Source organism: Morone saxatilis, unplaced genomic scaffold (genome assembly GCF_004916995.1).
Source record: "Morone saxatilis isolate NCDOM2014 unplaced genomic scaffold, NCSU_SB_2.0 Contig8, whole genome shotgun sequence".
In the NCBI taxonomy this organism is placed as follows: domain Eukaryota; kingdom Metazoa; phylum Chordata; class Actinopteri; family Moronidae; genus Morone; species Morone saxatilis.
This window is the reverse complement of record NW_023340257.1, coordinates 22,182,225-22,194,630: the sequence shown is the minus strand read 5'-3', so window position 1 is coordinate 22,194,630 and position 12,406 is coordinate 22,182,225. Positions and strand designations below refer to the sequence as shown.

General features: G+C 41.5%; 1 protein-coding gene across 1 annotated transcript in view; it reads right to left on the bottom strand.

Moving 5' to 3' along the window:
* Positions 1 to 6,982, bottom strand: part of mtus2b (microtubule associated tumor suppressor candidate 2b) — a 21,848-nt gene extending 14,866 nt beyond the window's left edge. Inside the window, exons 1-3 of the mRNA XM_035679626.1 lie at positions 5,741 to 6,982; positions 5,315 to 5,507; positions 4,155 to 4,370 (exon numbers count right to left, since the gene is read on the bottom strand). Coding sequence (XP_035535519.1) covers positions 4,155 to 4,370; positions 5,315 to 5,507; positions 5,741 to 6,835 — 1,504 coding nt within the window. The 5' untranslated portion in view covers positions 6,836 to 6,982. The remainder of the gene's footprint in view (positions 1 to 4,154; positions 4,371 to 5,314; positions 5,508 to 5,740) is intronic.
* Positions 6,983 to 12,406: the final 5,424 nt, after the last annotated feature.

The window sequence follows — 12,406 nt, the reverse complement described above, 5'->3', positions numbered from 1 at the left end:
GCCGTCACCATCTTCTTTTTTTGGAGCCAGAATTGAACTATATTTGAATGAGAGTGTGGAGCTGCCTCTATCCTAAATGGATCTGACTGCGAAGCCAAGGATACGCCCTGGTAACGACTTATCAGTCACGAGGTAGAGCATACTGTCCTTTATCATCTATTTTACTCTAAATAATTTACAAAAGGAACATCATGTTGTATGGAAGACGACTTGAAACTAGTGTTTGATAAACTCATTAAGAAACTGTTTACTGAGGTAATAAATCAAGCGAGAAGTAGGGTCATTCTGATAAGCTTACATACAATTGCAGGCCAGTGGAGATGCCCCCTGCTGACCATGACCATGTTTCTTTTGTACTTTTAGGATCAAGTATCATCAGATCAGTATCTTTCCTTGGAGAGTATTTTTTGTTATGAACAGAAGAAATTCACCAAGACTAGCCAAAAAGGAGAACTCTGCAAACATCTTAATTATTCATAATAGCTCTTATTACGCCTCTAGCGTTCTGTGGATATCAAGGGCTTTGATTCATAGACAAACTGAGGCTGCAGCAACAAGCAGTCCAACATAAAAACATCACCAAGAACAAACACCCCCTCCAAACGAAGAAAGATCTCACAGTTGTTATACATTGCAGTTGTTTTGTGCTATAAAATTCCGCTCTTAACTGTCTCTGGATTCCAACACTATGTAGACGATTCAGAATTTAGGTTTACTTTAGTGCAAGTGTTGCAAACCAGATAGCTCCAATTACTATCATGAAATATTCAGCTTCTCAATCAATAACAGTGCTGACACATCAGTAACTTAGCCTGTCAAAGAGGAAAGAAGGACAGGTGGGTGCCCTTGATTCAAAATATCCTTATTCTGATCTGAGAATAAATAGGTCAGAATATGGTTAAAAATCACTATGTAACAACACACTGTTGTAGTAAAATATACAAAATGAATGTAGGGGGTTTTACAAATTAGAAAGAGAATACTTTTGATGTCAAAATGCCCCGGGCCTGTGTGAAACCTCCAGTGGGATCACAGTAACTCTCCTCACCTGGGAGAGTCAGCAGATGCCTTTTTTTTCCAAAAGCGTCTTGCTGACAAGGACGTTGAGCCAAGAAGCAGATTGGCTAAGGGAGACGGCTGGAGGCTGACTCACACAGCTAAATGCTTGTTTCTATTCTGCATGTACAGTACAAATCCATCCCCTGCTGTAAGCATCCTCTGATCGGTGTTACACCAGCAAGAAGTAAGAAGGACTCTACTCTGCTGGTGACTAATTCACAAGAAGTGAGAACAGACAGGTTCAAAATATCTTTATGAGTCTACATAATGTACTCTTATATCCTCTACTTCTGAATAATTTCTCTTTATCTAAATTAGAATTTCTCAATTAATTTGTCTGAACTGTGCAAATATTGGAAATACACAAATTCAGATTCAGATATCTTTGGAGTAACGTTGGTTATTTGTTATGTTTTCCCTTTGTCAGATTAGTAATTATTTTTTATTATCCAAACGTAAAACTGCAGTAGGACACCAATGTGAACTCATATTTGAAAATATAATATATATTCATATAATGAAAAGGCAGAATACTGTACAGAGATAGTGAAATTGCTCTGCACTGTTACACCTCACACACCTTTTCTTTCTATCAGATCTCCTTTTGAGAAGACAGACTAAAACACAGAATGGGCCTTTCAGTCACCACAGGGTCCTGTCAAAAACTGTCTGGTGTTTTTTTTTTTTTTCTGCAGGACAAGACAGAGATGGGATTGATTCACAGGCAAAGAGGATTAGAATTTATAACATGCCACTGAGATTTGTGCTGCTGTGAAGTTTCACTTCAAACTGGTACCCAAAGCATAAAATTGCATTATAAAGTACTGTATATAGTAACTAGTAGTAGCAATACCGTGACTATAAAATATCGGAAAATAGGGATCATGGCAACATTAAAATTGGTTGTTTTGTCTGACCAAAATCTAAAGATATTCACTCGATAGAAAACAGAGGAAAGCAAATCTACAAATTTGAGAATCAGGAAACAATGAATGTTTGGCATTTCTGCTTGATAAATAACTTAAATTATTACTACTACTCGATTGTAATTGCTTTAATATGAACACATATTGTTGTTCAAGAAGTACAACAAACAACCACACTGTAGCTCCAAACACAGAACCTAACTCTTGTATCTTGCCATCCAAGTAACACATGAGCATACTGTGTGCACCTAACAGGCTCCCACTGACTGGATGGATAAATTACCAGCGTCCTGATGGTCACTGTAAAATCTTCTACTCTGAGAGGGTGTACTCACTCCCAGTCACAATGTTTTGCTGGAGTGCATCCCCGGTGAATGTGGCTGCATTCGAGGCATACGGTGGCATACTGATAGAGCAGCGATGTCTGAGCCAACAGCCTGAAGGAAAACACTGATATGCAAGCTGCCACTCATGTATATGCTGTCTGAGCTACAGCTAGTGTTTTCCTACCTGGTAGACACCCATATATTCTCTGTGGCACAAACACAATTACATTTTCTTATTTCCTGGAAGGAACACAGCACATTTGCAATTGGCTTATAAATTTAACAACAGCTCAGCACAGAGGAGCTAACAAAGACAACAATAACAATAAAAGACAAGACCAGACTTACATGACTGCAGATTATCATCTTGAGCTGTAGTTGTTTTCTGAAGAATGAGTGTTAAAAATGGTACAAAATAACCCAGCAAAGTGTACATGGGAGCCTTTTAGGAAGGACACTGTAGCGGAAAGAAGGAACATTATCTGGCTTGACTGTAGTGAAAGTTTGAGGAGATCCACAGGCAAGCAAGAAAAGGGGGTTGTCAGATGTGTCGGGGTAAAAACAGCCTCACAGATTATCCTGTCATATCCCACCCTGACTCTCTCTTTTCGACACACACAACGCAGCCACCGACACCACTTTGTCATTTCAGAGATTATAAATAGGCAAGAAGAGATTGCTGCTGACAAGCGGTTACTGCGATTAAGGTTGGGGGCGCACCCTGCATGAGACAACAGCTGTTTTCTACACCAGCGTCTGAATCCAGCAGGTCAGAATAAGACATAAAAGTGGGGAGTAGGGAAAGGCAGCCGTCAGCTGTCTGAAACTGGAGCAAATGTGGTGACACTTGAGCGAGGACAGCATTAAGCCATCCTCATATCTACACAGCCAGTACAGATGCCACAGAGACATGTTTATCTGTGCATACGGAAGAAATGGTAATGTGTAACCCATTAGATTATTGATTCTGGCAATCAACATACTTGGACATTTTGATGGGTTTGAATTAATTTGATCTGCTTGTGATCAATTTATATTTATGGTAAAAAAGACTGCCAAAAAAGTAAAGATTTTTTCAGTCCAGCTGTTTAAGGTTTCATATTTGTGACTCAATCAAACAGGACCATGGGATAAATGTAAAAAAGCAGGAAGGGAAACAGGATTTTTTTTACAGTATGTCTAAGCATTTTTCAGACAATGGTTGGTGTGAGTCAGCACTATGGAAAAATGAATCTGCAGTAGCTCCATGCTGGAACAGAACACATATACACTCCTTATAAATACTTTCTCTGTAATACATTAGTCTTATCTGACAACTTCTCAGCTTGTTCTGACACATTTCTCATCTCTATTCCACGCAGAGATAATGAGCTTTTCAAAGGAATTTTACTAGCATTGATTTCTGTGAATGAAGGCAGCAAGAAGCTTATGAAAGGTGGCGTCGGACTGGGCACCAGGATCTGATCCAGACAAAATGCTGCAGTATGCAGGCTGAGGAGAGAGAGCAGAGGGAGGAGAGCGACTTAAAGATTTCTTCATCGAAGCCCCTGTGGTGCTGCAGCCTTCAGCGCCTACTTGTGATAAATGAATGAAAAATGAAAGGAAGATAGTGGCTGTTACTATAGTAACTGAGGATAGCAGGGGCAACCACAACTACTGGTGAACTAATAAGGAGATGTAGTGGTGATAAAACATACATGTGGAATATCCTTTTAATCAGACAGAGCACTGTCTGTCTGATGTCTGAAATAATTTTGTCTGGGACTCTTTTCAGTATTTTAAGCTAAAATAAAAACGGTATAACCCTAATTCATATTAAATGTGTGGTGATAGAGTGACTCACGCTGAGAAGGTCGGCAGGGATCACTGTGACTGCTGTCGTTAGATTGGTTGCTGGACACAGACGAGACACTGGAACTCCGGACGAAGCCAAAGGCAGCCAGACGGGCAGCTGGCAGGGCGGAGAAGCCTGGAGGACGGAGACCGGACTGGCCCTGTTTGAGCAGGAGGCTCTTGGGGTTGGTTTCTGGACCTCTTTCGCCTGACCTCTTTTGCTCTCCTGTAGGTAGATGGGAAAAATATGCAATCATACAGGAGCAGTGGGTGAAAGTCCAAGACCTAATGAGATAAAGCCCACTGCCTTTCTGTTTCTATGTTACATTCTCATGCTTAACCTGTAAATAAATGATAAGAGATAATGAGATGAGAGTAAAAAAGAAATATGATCTTATAAAATCTAATCTTTGAACTAGATTCCATGAACGATTACAATTTGCAATTGTAGCTAATGGAATTCTGTTTTATTCTTCATTTCCATATAACTTTTTGTCAAAGCCACAGGGAGCAATGGGAGAGGGGTTGAAGTGACTTTGGAGCTGCAGGTTGCCTACCCCTGAACTAATACAACAACATATACCACTAATTACACTACTAAGACACTGCTGGCATTTTCAGAAAAAACAGAGTCACTCTGATGAGTAAAAAGAGTATTCATGTCACCNNNNGGTGACATGAATACTCTTTTTACTGCACATAAATATGTGGAGGCTGACTAGATTCTGACTTATAATGTGAGCAGGTAGTGCAGTGCAAGTTGTTGGGATGTGTGAGTTACATTGCTATGAATTGCTCTGCACTTCAAAGAGTTTAGGTGCCAAAAGCCAAGCCTCATCCATAAGCATGAAAAAATTGGTAAATCATTCAGCAAGCATAAAAAGGTAATTTCTCTGCAGCTCGGCAACAAAGGGGATGGGATGCTTACAGAATAGCAAAGTATGCAGACAGGTGAGAAAGCTCTCATAAAATGGTCTTTCCCACAATGGTCTATATGGTTTACAAAATAAGCACATAAGTATACACCATTTCATCTATCCTCTTGTGTTCTCTTAGCTGAACTAAACAGTTCAGCAAGCATAAACTAAACAGTTCAGCTGACGCCGCTTTGACTAAAATTTCAGTACAATTTCACTTTGAACTGAATATGTTAGCAGATCAACATCTCACCTGCAGGGTCCTGATAGCTTTGTGTGGATACTCCAGCTGCCTGAGCAGAATGGCTTGGGGCCGGGGCTGACCTTTGACCTGTCTGCTGAACTCTTGTCCTTGCTGCAGGCTGCCTGGTGACTGCTCCTAACCCCAGCTGAGGCCTTAGAGCTCTGGGTGAGCGGTAGACACTGCCACCCTCCTGGGAAACATGCTGGTGAGGGAGATTACCAAAACAGTTAATCACTGTCATCACCACAAATATTTCAACTGTTTGACAGTTTTTTTAAAGCACAATAAGTAACTTCTTTTTCATATCATTTGCCATGATGATTTCATCAAAATAGTTTTAATTGATTGATTGATTAACTTAATAAATTAATAATCAATCTACTAATCCTTGCAGTTCTAAATGTTAGTATATCAAATCAAAAGTCAATTTCTCACCTCTAGGTGATATTTCTCAGGCATATCCTCATGAAAACTGTCCGACTTCCCACTCAGCCTTTGAGGGATGGTGCTGCTTGGAGGTTTCACACCAGACGCAGCCATGCCTGGTGGACAGTACCCTGCTTTCTGCATCTCCTGTCGATATTTCTCAAACAGCAGGTTGGAGGAGCATAGTGCCGTTGTGGATTTAGGCTGAGGACCAACCTTTAGGTCTTTGTGAGCTGGCGGACTGGAGTAAGAAGATAGTCTTACTGGGAGTGTGGAGGCCTCGAGTGGGGCATCTGTACCTTGTGCTTTTGTTTGAGGGTTCTTTCGCACATAGGTGATGATTTTTGGTCGGACATTTTTAGGTTTCTGGGGAGGAGAAGACCTCCTGGGTTCAGGCTCTTTCTGCTGAGGAATTACAGGTTTGGGGATGCCACTGCTCAAACTTGTCTTACCTGGCATTTTGACTGTTTGACTTAAACCTCTCTGAGGGGACTGGCTGCGCTCCAAGCTCAGTGCCCTGATGCCCTGGACCTTCGCTGGAGAACCAGGCGGTCTTCTCTTGGGGGAACAGGAGGTAGTTTTAGGGGAAGAAGGAGTTGCTGGTCGACTAGGGCTTCCCCATGGCTTCCGCCTCTCCAGACTTGAAGAGCTGGAGGTGACGGTGTTCTCAAAAGAGCCCTGCTTTCTTAAGGTGTTCTCAAATGATGGCTGCTTTTTAAAACTCTTGTCAAACGAGTTTTGTTTTTTCAGTGTGTTATCAAATGATCCTTGTTTCTTTATGGCACTGGATTCAATTGATGACTGAGTCCCTTTTGTACCTGTTTTGTGTGGGCTGTAGTTCACATCAGGGGCCTCATCAGCTTGTGTGCTTTTATCCATTTTAGTGTTGCTTTCTTCATATGATATTTTTGCAGTGGGTACACCCTTGTGCTCAGTACTTCTCCCTTGATCACAGTCCTGCTCTGAAATGGTATTCCCTGCTTTATTTCCCTGGTTATTGTTCTTCCTGCACTCATCAATGCCATCCTTAAATGGAACAACTCCATTGTTCACTTGCGCCTTTGATACCACATCCTCTGAGTGAACTGATGAATTCAAATTCATGTCCACATCTTTCTGGTGTATTGTGCTTTTTCCAGAGATGGAAGGATGATCAGCTCTGTTGCAGGACTGGGAAACCAAAGTCAGATCCTCTGAGATGGTTGAGTAAGGACCAGAGGCAAGGTGCCAGGACTCTGTTGTCTGGGTCCTGCCCGCAGTGTCTATAGCAGTGTCCATACTTGAAATAGTGGACAGACAGGTCACAAAGACATCCGTTTCTGAGCTTAACTCAGTCCTGGATGCCTCTCTGCTCTCATGTGAGGCACTGGTTTCCTGCTCACTTGCACCATGCAGAATAGACATTCTCTCTTCTCTGCTCTTATTATCTGTTGCCTGTTCTACTGTGGCTTTACCAAATGATGAAGGCTGTTCTTGAAGTTCCTTCCTGTCTGCAAGCCCGACAAAGTCCTCTCCATCCTCAACCAGGTAGGCCTCCATCTCCTGACACTCCAGCATCTCAAACTCAGCTAGATCTGGGTCGTCACACTGGGAGTCTGTACCCCAGATGATGACTTTGTCCTGCTCTGCTGTTTCAGTCATCAGTCCCGACAGAGTGACGGTGTCTCCCGTCCTCCCTCCATCCTCTGTTCGGATATCATTGGCGTTTGCATCACCATCAGCCAGCACTCCACCCTGCTGATTGTTGTTCCTTAACTCTCCCTCACCGAAGGGCTCTCCTCGCTCACACATTTTGGAAACAGCTCTGAGTTTACAGCGCCCTCAAGAGCACTTTAAAAATCAATCATCCATGGCATCAATTACAAAAAGGTCTGCCTACCCATCAAAGAGTCTTAGTGGCACAGCAGGGGACTGGAATTGATTTTCACATTTCCTTCTAGTATGCCAGTAATCAGAATGTTGAATATCATGTCTAATTTGGAGGATGGATCTTCATGACGTTTGGGGTCCTTATCCTTTATAAAAAGAAAAGATAAGAAAATGATAGATGACTTGACAAGAAAGTATTTAAAAGGTGTAAACTCTTGTAAATCTGATGAATTGATGAAGTCATTTGTTTTAGACATGAAACATGCTATGATTAGATTAATGTAATTAATTAAATTTTGTTTCAGAGCATTTAATAAACTATTATTACAGGATGGCCAGAATCTTTAGGAGAAACCCTGGGAAAAGCACAGAATCATTATCTTCTCTGCTGTGCCATGCTCTTTCAAAAGCCAAGCTTCTGAAGTTGAATTAAAAAAGGAAATTCCATTAAGTTGTTTTATGCTTTTCTGAGATTGTCTCCTTAAAACTGTGAATGGTGTCATAACACAAACATCTTTGTCCGAACAAGATCATTTACATTCTGCGGCAACTGTAATTTTCTGTAATCCTTAGCATTTTCCCTCTGCATCAGTCATTGCTTAGTTTTCCATTCACAGCTGAAATACATGAAACTTTACCAAGCCCAGAACATATAGGCCCAGTCAACAGTCCATAATGAATGATACAATAGCACGTCACTGTTTGACATGAAAAGAAGCAGCTTTTTGTTATCCCTGAAGAGTAGCAGTGTGGTTGTGGCATGACAACAACATGCTGTGCTGTACGGTAAACAGGTGGCCATGTAGTCTGTTTGCTCCTACATTAGTTATGAATGGGTTCACATTTATAGTGTTTACATACAAAAATATACTAGGAGCAGCAGCAATAGGAGTACTACTAGGGATGGTACAGGGACTTTGATAAATACAAATGCAGATCCCACTGACAAATTTACAATATATCACCTCGCTTACAGTATTGCAATATATTAAGTTGCAACCCCAGTATCATGATACGTATCAATCGCATTCTTTCCAATACACTTACCTTACCTGTATTTGAATTTTATTTGAATTTACATTAATAATTTAAAGACTGCAAACAGAATGCACTATTAACCCCAAATCAAGTGATCTCTGCACACCTGAAGTCACGAGGAAAGACAAAACTATACTGATGTGTAGCTCTAAGCGTGGAAAAAATACTTCAGTATCATGTGGGACTGCTGAGATCATTATCGAGGATGTTATCAAGCTTAAGACTATCCAATTAAATTTAGGTTTTTGTGCTCATTGTACCATGGTATGGTTGCTGCTTACTAATTAAAAGAGCAGCATTTAATAATTGCTATACCAACCTGGTGATTATTAGCAGCCAGTAGGTATGTTCACTTGTTCTACTATTCAGCGTCTATGATTTAGGCTCTACTGTAATTGGGAGGAGACCTGTTTCCCTTCATGTCTTCAGCCTAAAGCAAATAATAAAGGATGTCTGCAACTGACCTATTTCCTGAGAGGACTCTACAGTACAGAGAGCTTTAAAAGACCCTCTGGTCTCAAGCAGCAATTCTTTCTCACAAAAGCACCTCCACATTAAGTTCCCACCTTGCCATATTCTTGCCATTATTTTGCTCTGATTGTCAAGTTCAGCTAGGTGTCATAAATTAACGTAAAGTAAGTAAAAAAAGAAGAACCCCTGCTGTCACTGGATGTCATTATCATTTTCTTCCACTGAAGTTTACATAATTGAGCCACAAAGTCATACAAACAGAAGAAAGATATTTTACTAGATAATATCATATTAGGTTAGGAATACAGTGCTACTTGTTGCTAAAAAGGATGTGAACAGGACTGAAAATGAAAGAGTGAAACACAAACCTATCTTGGGGCATCTTGGGACGACAACAGTGCAATACTGGTGAAATCTCTGTTTGCCCTTGTAAAACTCAGACTCAGATTAACTGACTACAGCTCCAACTCATCTCTTTGCTCCCCATTTATGTTTTAAATTCACTTACACAGCAGGAAGTAGCATCTCATTTCCCTTCTTATGAAACAAATGTGCTGCTGTGTGATAATAGAGTTTGCTGCATGTTTAGAACAAGGAGGGGAAATACGATTAGCTACAAAACATACATACTATGTTTTCTTTCTTTATGTATTTCTGGACGGACACTTTTCAATACACAACAAATGCAGAGAGGGTCCAAAGACTGCATTGTCTGTTTGAAGTATAGGCTAACACACTACATGAAATGCTGTCTCAGCACCTGCACTGCAGAGACCACTGAATCAGATTCCCTTACACCTGCCTCTACGCCACCTCTCAACAACACTTTATGGTTACTGTTCAACTACATAAAGCCACAAACTCCCTCTGGGTAACCAAACATCTGATGAAACTCTGATAAAGATTCATACATTCATCATGGAGCCTGACAAGCATGACAAGAGATTGGGAATTGGATAAATGAAGTCTTGTTTCAAGGGAGAAGCTTCAATCTGCTAACAGGATTGTTTGCGCTGCAGCCCTTAGATTGATTTGCAACTCAAAATCAATGCAGTGCAGACCACCGTACAGACACAACAGTACTGTACATCATATGACACTCATCAAAAAAGGGGTGACATGAAGTATATGGCTCACTAGTTGGAAGTTTTTTTGCTTTCCTACTTTAAGAGTATGGAAGATAAGAATATCTGAAGTATAAGAAACAACTGGGGGACAGAGAGTCCATATATCTGGCACCACAAATGACAAAAAACACAACTGAAAGATAAACTAATGCTAACATCTAACGTCTCTCAGAAATCTAAAAACAATTACACCTAAACCTTTTACCTTTCCTGACCTACTTCAGTGCCTTAAGTTCACATTGTTCTCACTGTGGATTTTATAATTTTCTGCTTCACACTCTCCCATCCTGGATGAAATAAAAGCATTGCAGAGATAATTAAACATTTTAATTTATTTCAACCTCTTTCTCTTCACAAATCTCCGGAGAGCTGAACGTCAGTCGGGGCAGGATGCTAGTCTCACTGACTGGAAAAGTGCAGTGCAAGTACCCTGAGTGACTGAAGTGATATTCTTCACCTCCTTTACCACCCCATTTCCCATTTCCACCCACACAGCACATACTGTACATGTCAGTGTGCTAGGCTCATTCCTGCATTGGCCCTGTCACTTCCATCCCTTTGCTTCTTTCCTTCTTAATTTACGTTCCCTGGCTGTTTTCCTTATGCTATTCCTGCTGCTGCCACAGCTGATAATGACACCATCATGGCACAAGGGAGATTGAGGAAATGTATGCTCGCCCCAACAACATGCTTCCCTGAGCATGTTCCCCCATCCCCCCATTGTTCAGCAACTCACCCCGCCACCTGCCTCCTGATATGCAGCATGCATGATGGCGAGACCTTCATCAGGGCCTCTTATGAAATCTGTGCATCCTTGCACGAGGGCTTGTGTGAGTGTGTGAGCTCAAGCGACTTAGTTGAAGCTCAGCTTTTTGTATCTGAAGCAGAACCCAGACCAAGGCCTTCATTTGTCCACCAAGCTTCACTTGATGCTTAAGCTGGAATCCTCATGAAATATTGAGGAAGAATGAAAATGGAGGCATCGGTCTCCCTCTGATTTTAATGCTTCAGTGGCCCTGACTTCTTTGTGTAACCAACCAAAGCTCACAGAAGATCTGTTGTTGTGACTTAAGCAAATTGGAACAGCAGTGAAAGTGTGTGGCTCTACAGTGAATGCAAACTTGGTGCAAAATTAGCATACATGCTAGAAAAATGTGACATACAAATGTAAAATTTTCCTATGCAAAGGCACCAGTATGTAATAGCAACACCATTCATTATAATCACCAAGCTTTCAGCGATACATGACTGAGGCCCCAGTGGTCCTCCGTACTTCTGTCACATCTTACATAATGTAACAAAAATGAGGCCTTTTGGATAACTGGGGTCACTAAAACCACCCCAGCAGAAATCTGTCAGTTCACTGTTACTGATGTTCATTCAGCTCATGTTCCTCATTTTACAGCTTCTAAATATAAAGTGCATCTACACACATGATCCCCAAAGAGGAATTAACGAGGAGGCTCTGCTGCTTCTAGGACAGACACTGAAAAACAAACATTAAATAGAGGTGAAAGAACACACACTCCAGGGTCTGACCCCACTACGCACACACACACACACACTGAGGTGGGTACACCTATAGGGAGGTTACCTTTTACAGGTTGACTTCATGCAACAGCTACATCAGAATTTGCACAACTGGACACAATTAGCCAATGACTTGAAAATAACAACGTAAATAAAAAAATACACCTCCGACCAGAGGATCATCCGCAGTCTCTCCAGCAGATGCAGCAGTGTCAATAAATCCAATGATCACTGCCGCTGATCTGAGATGGTGATAGAGAGGGATAGAGACAGAAAACGAGCCTCCGTCCCCGCTGTGGAATGCAGATTATTACCGTTCAGTTTCAGGTAATCCGCTGGAGAAGAGCTCGACAGTGAAGAGGAGAAGCAGCAGGGACACATCCAGGTTGAGCCGTGATGAAGAGGATACAGTCTGCAGCATCGCTGGAAAACAGGGAGGAGAGGAGAGGAGAGGAGACTCAACGCCCATGCCAACATGGGCTCAGGTCGCCCCCTGCAGGTGAAACTATCCATTTATGTTCCCTTCATCAATTATTGAGGGCTACATACAGTAACATACAGTAGGGCCTGTCAGACTGTGTACACAATGAAGGGACAACACAACAAACAAAACCATGGATCACTTAAAAGATATAAGAGA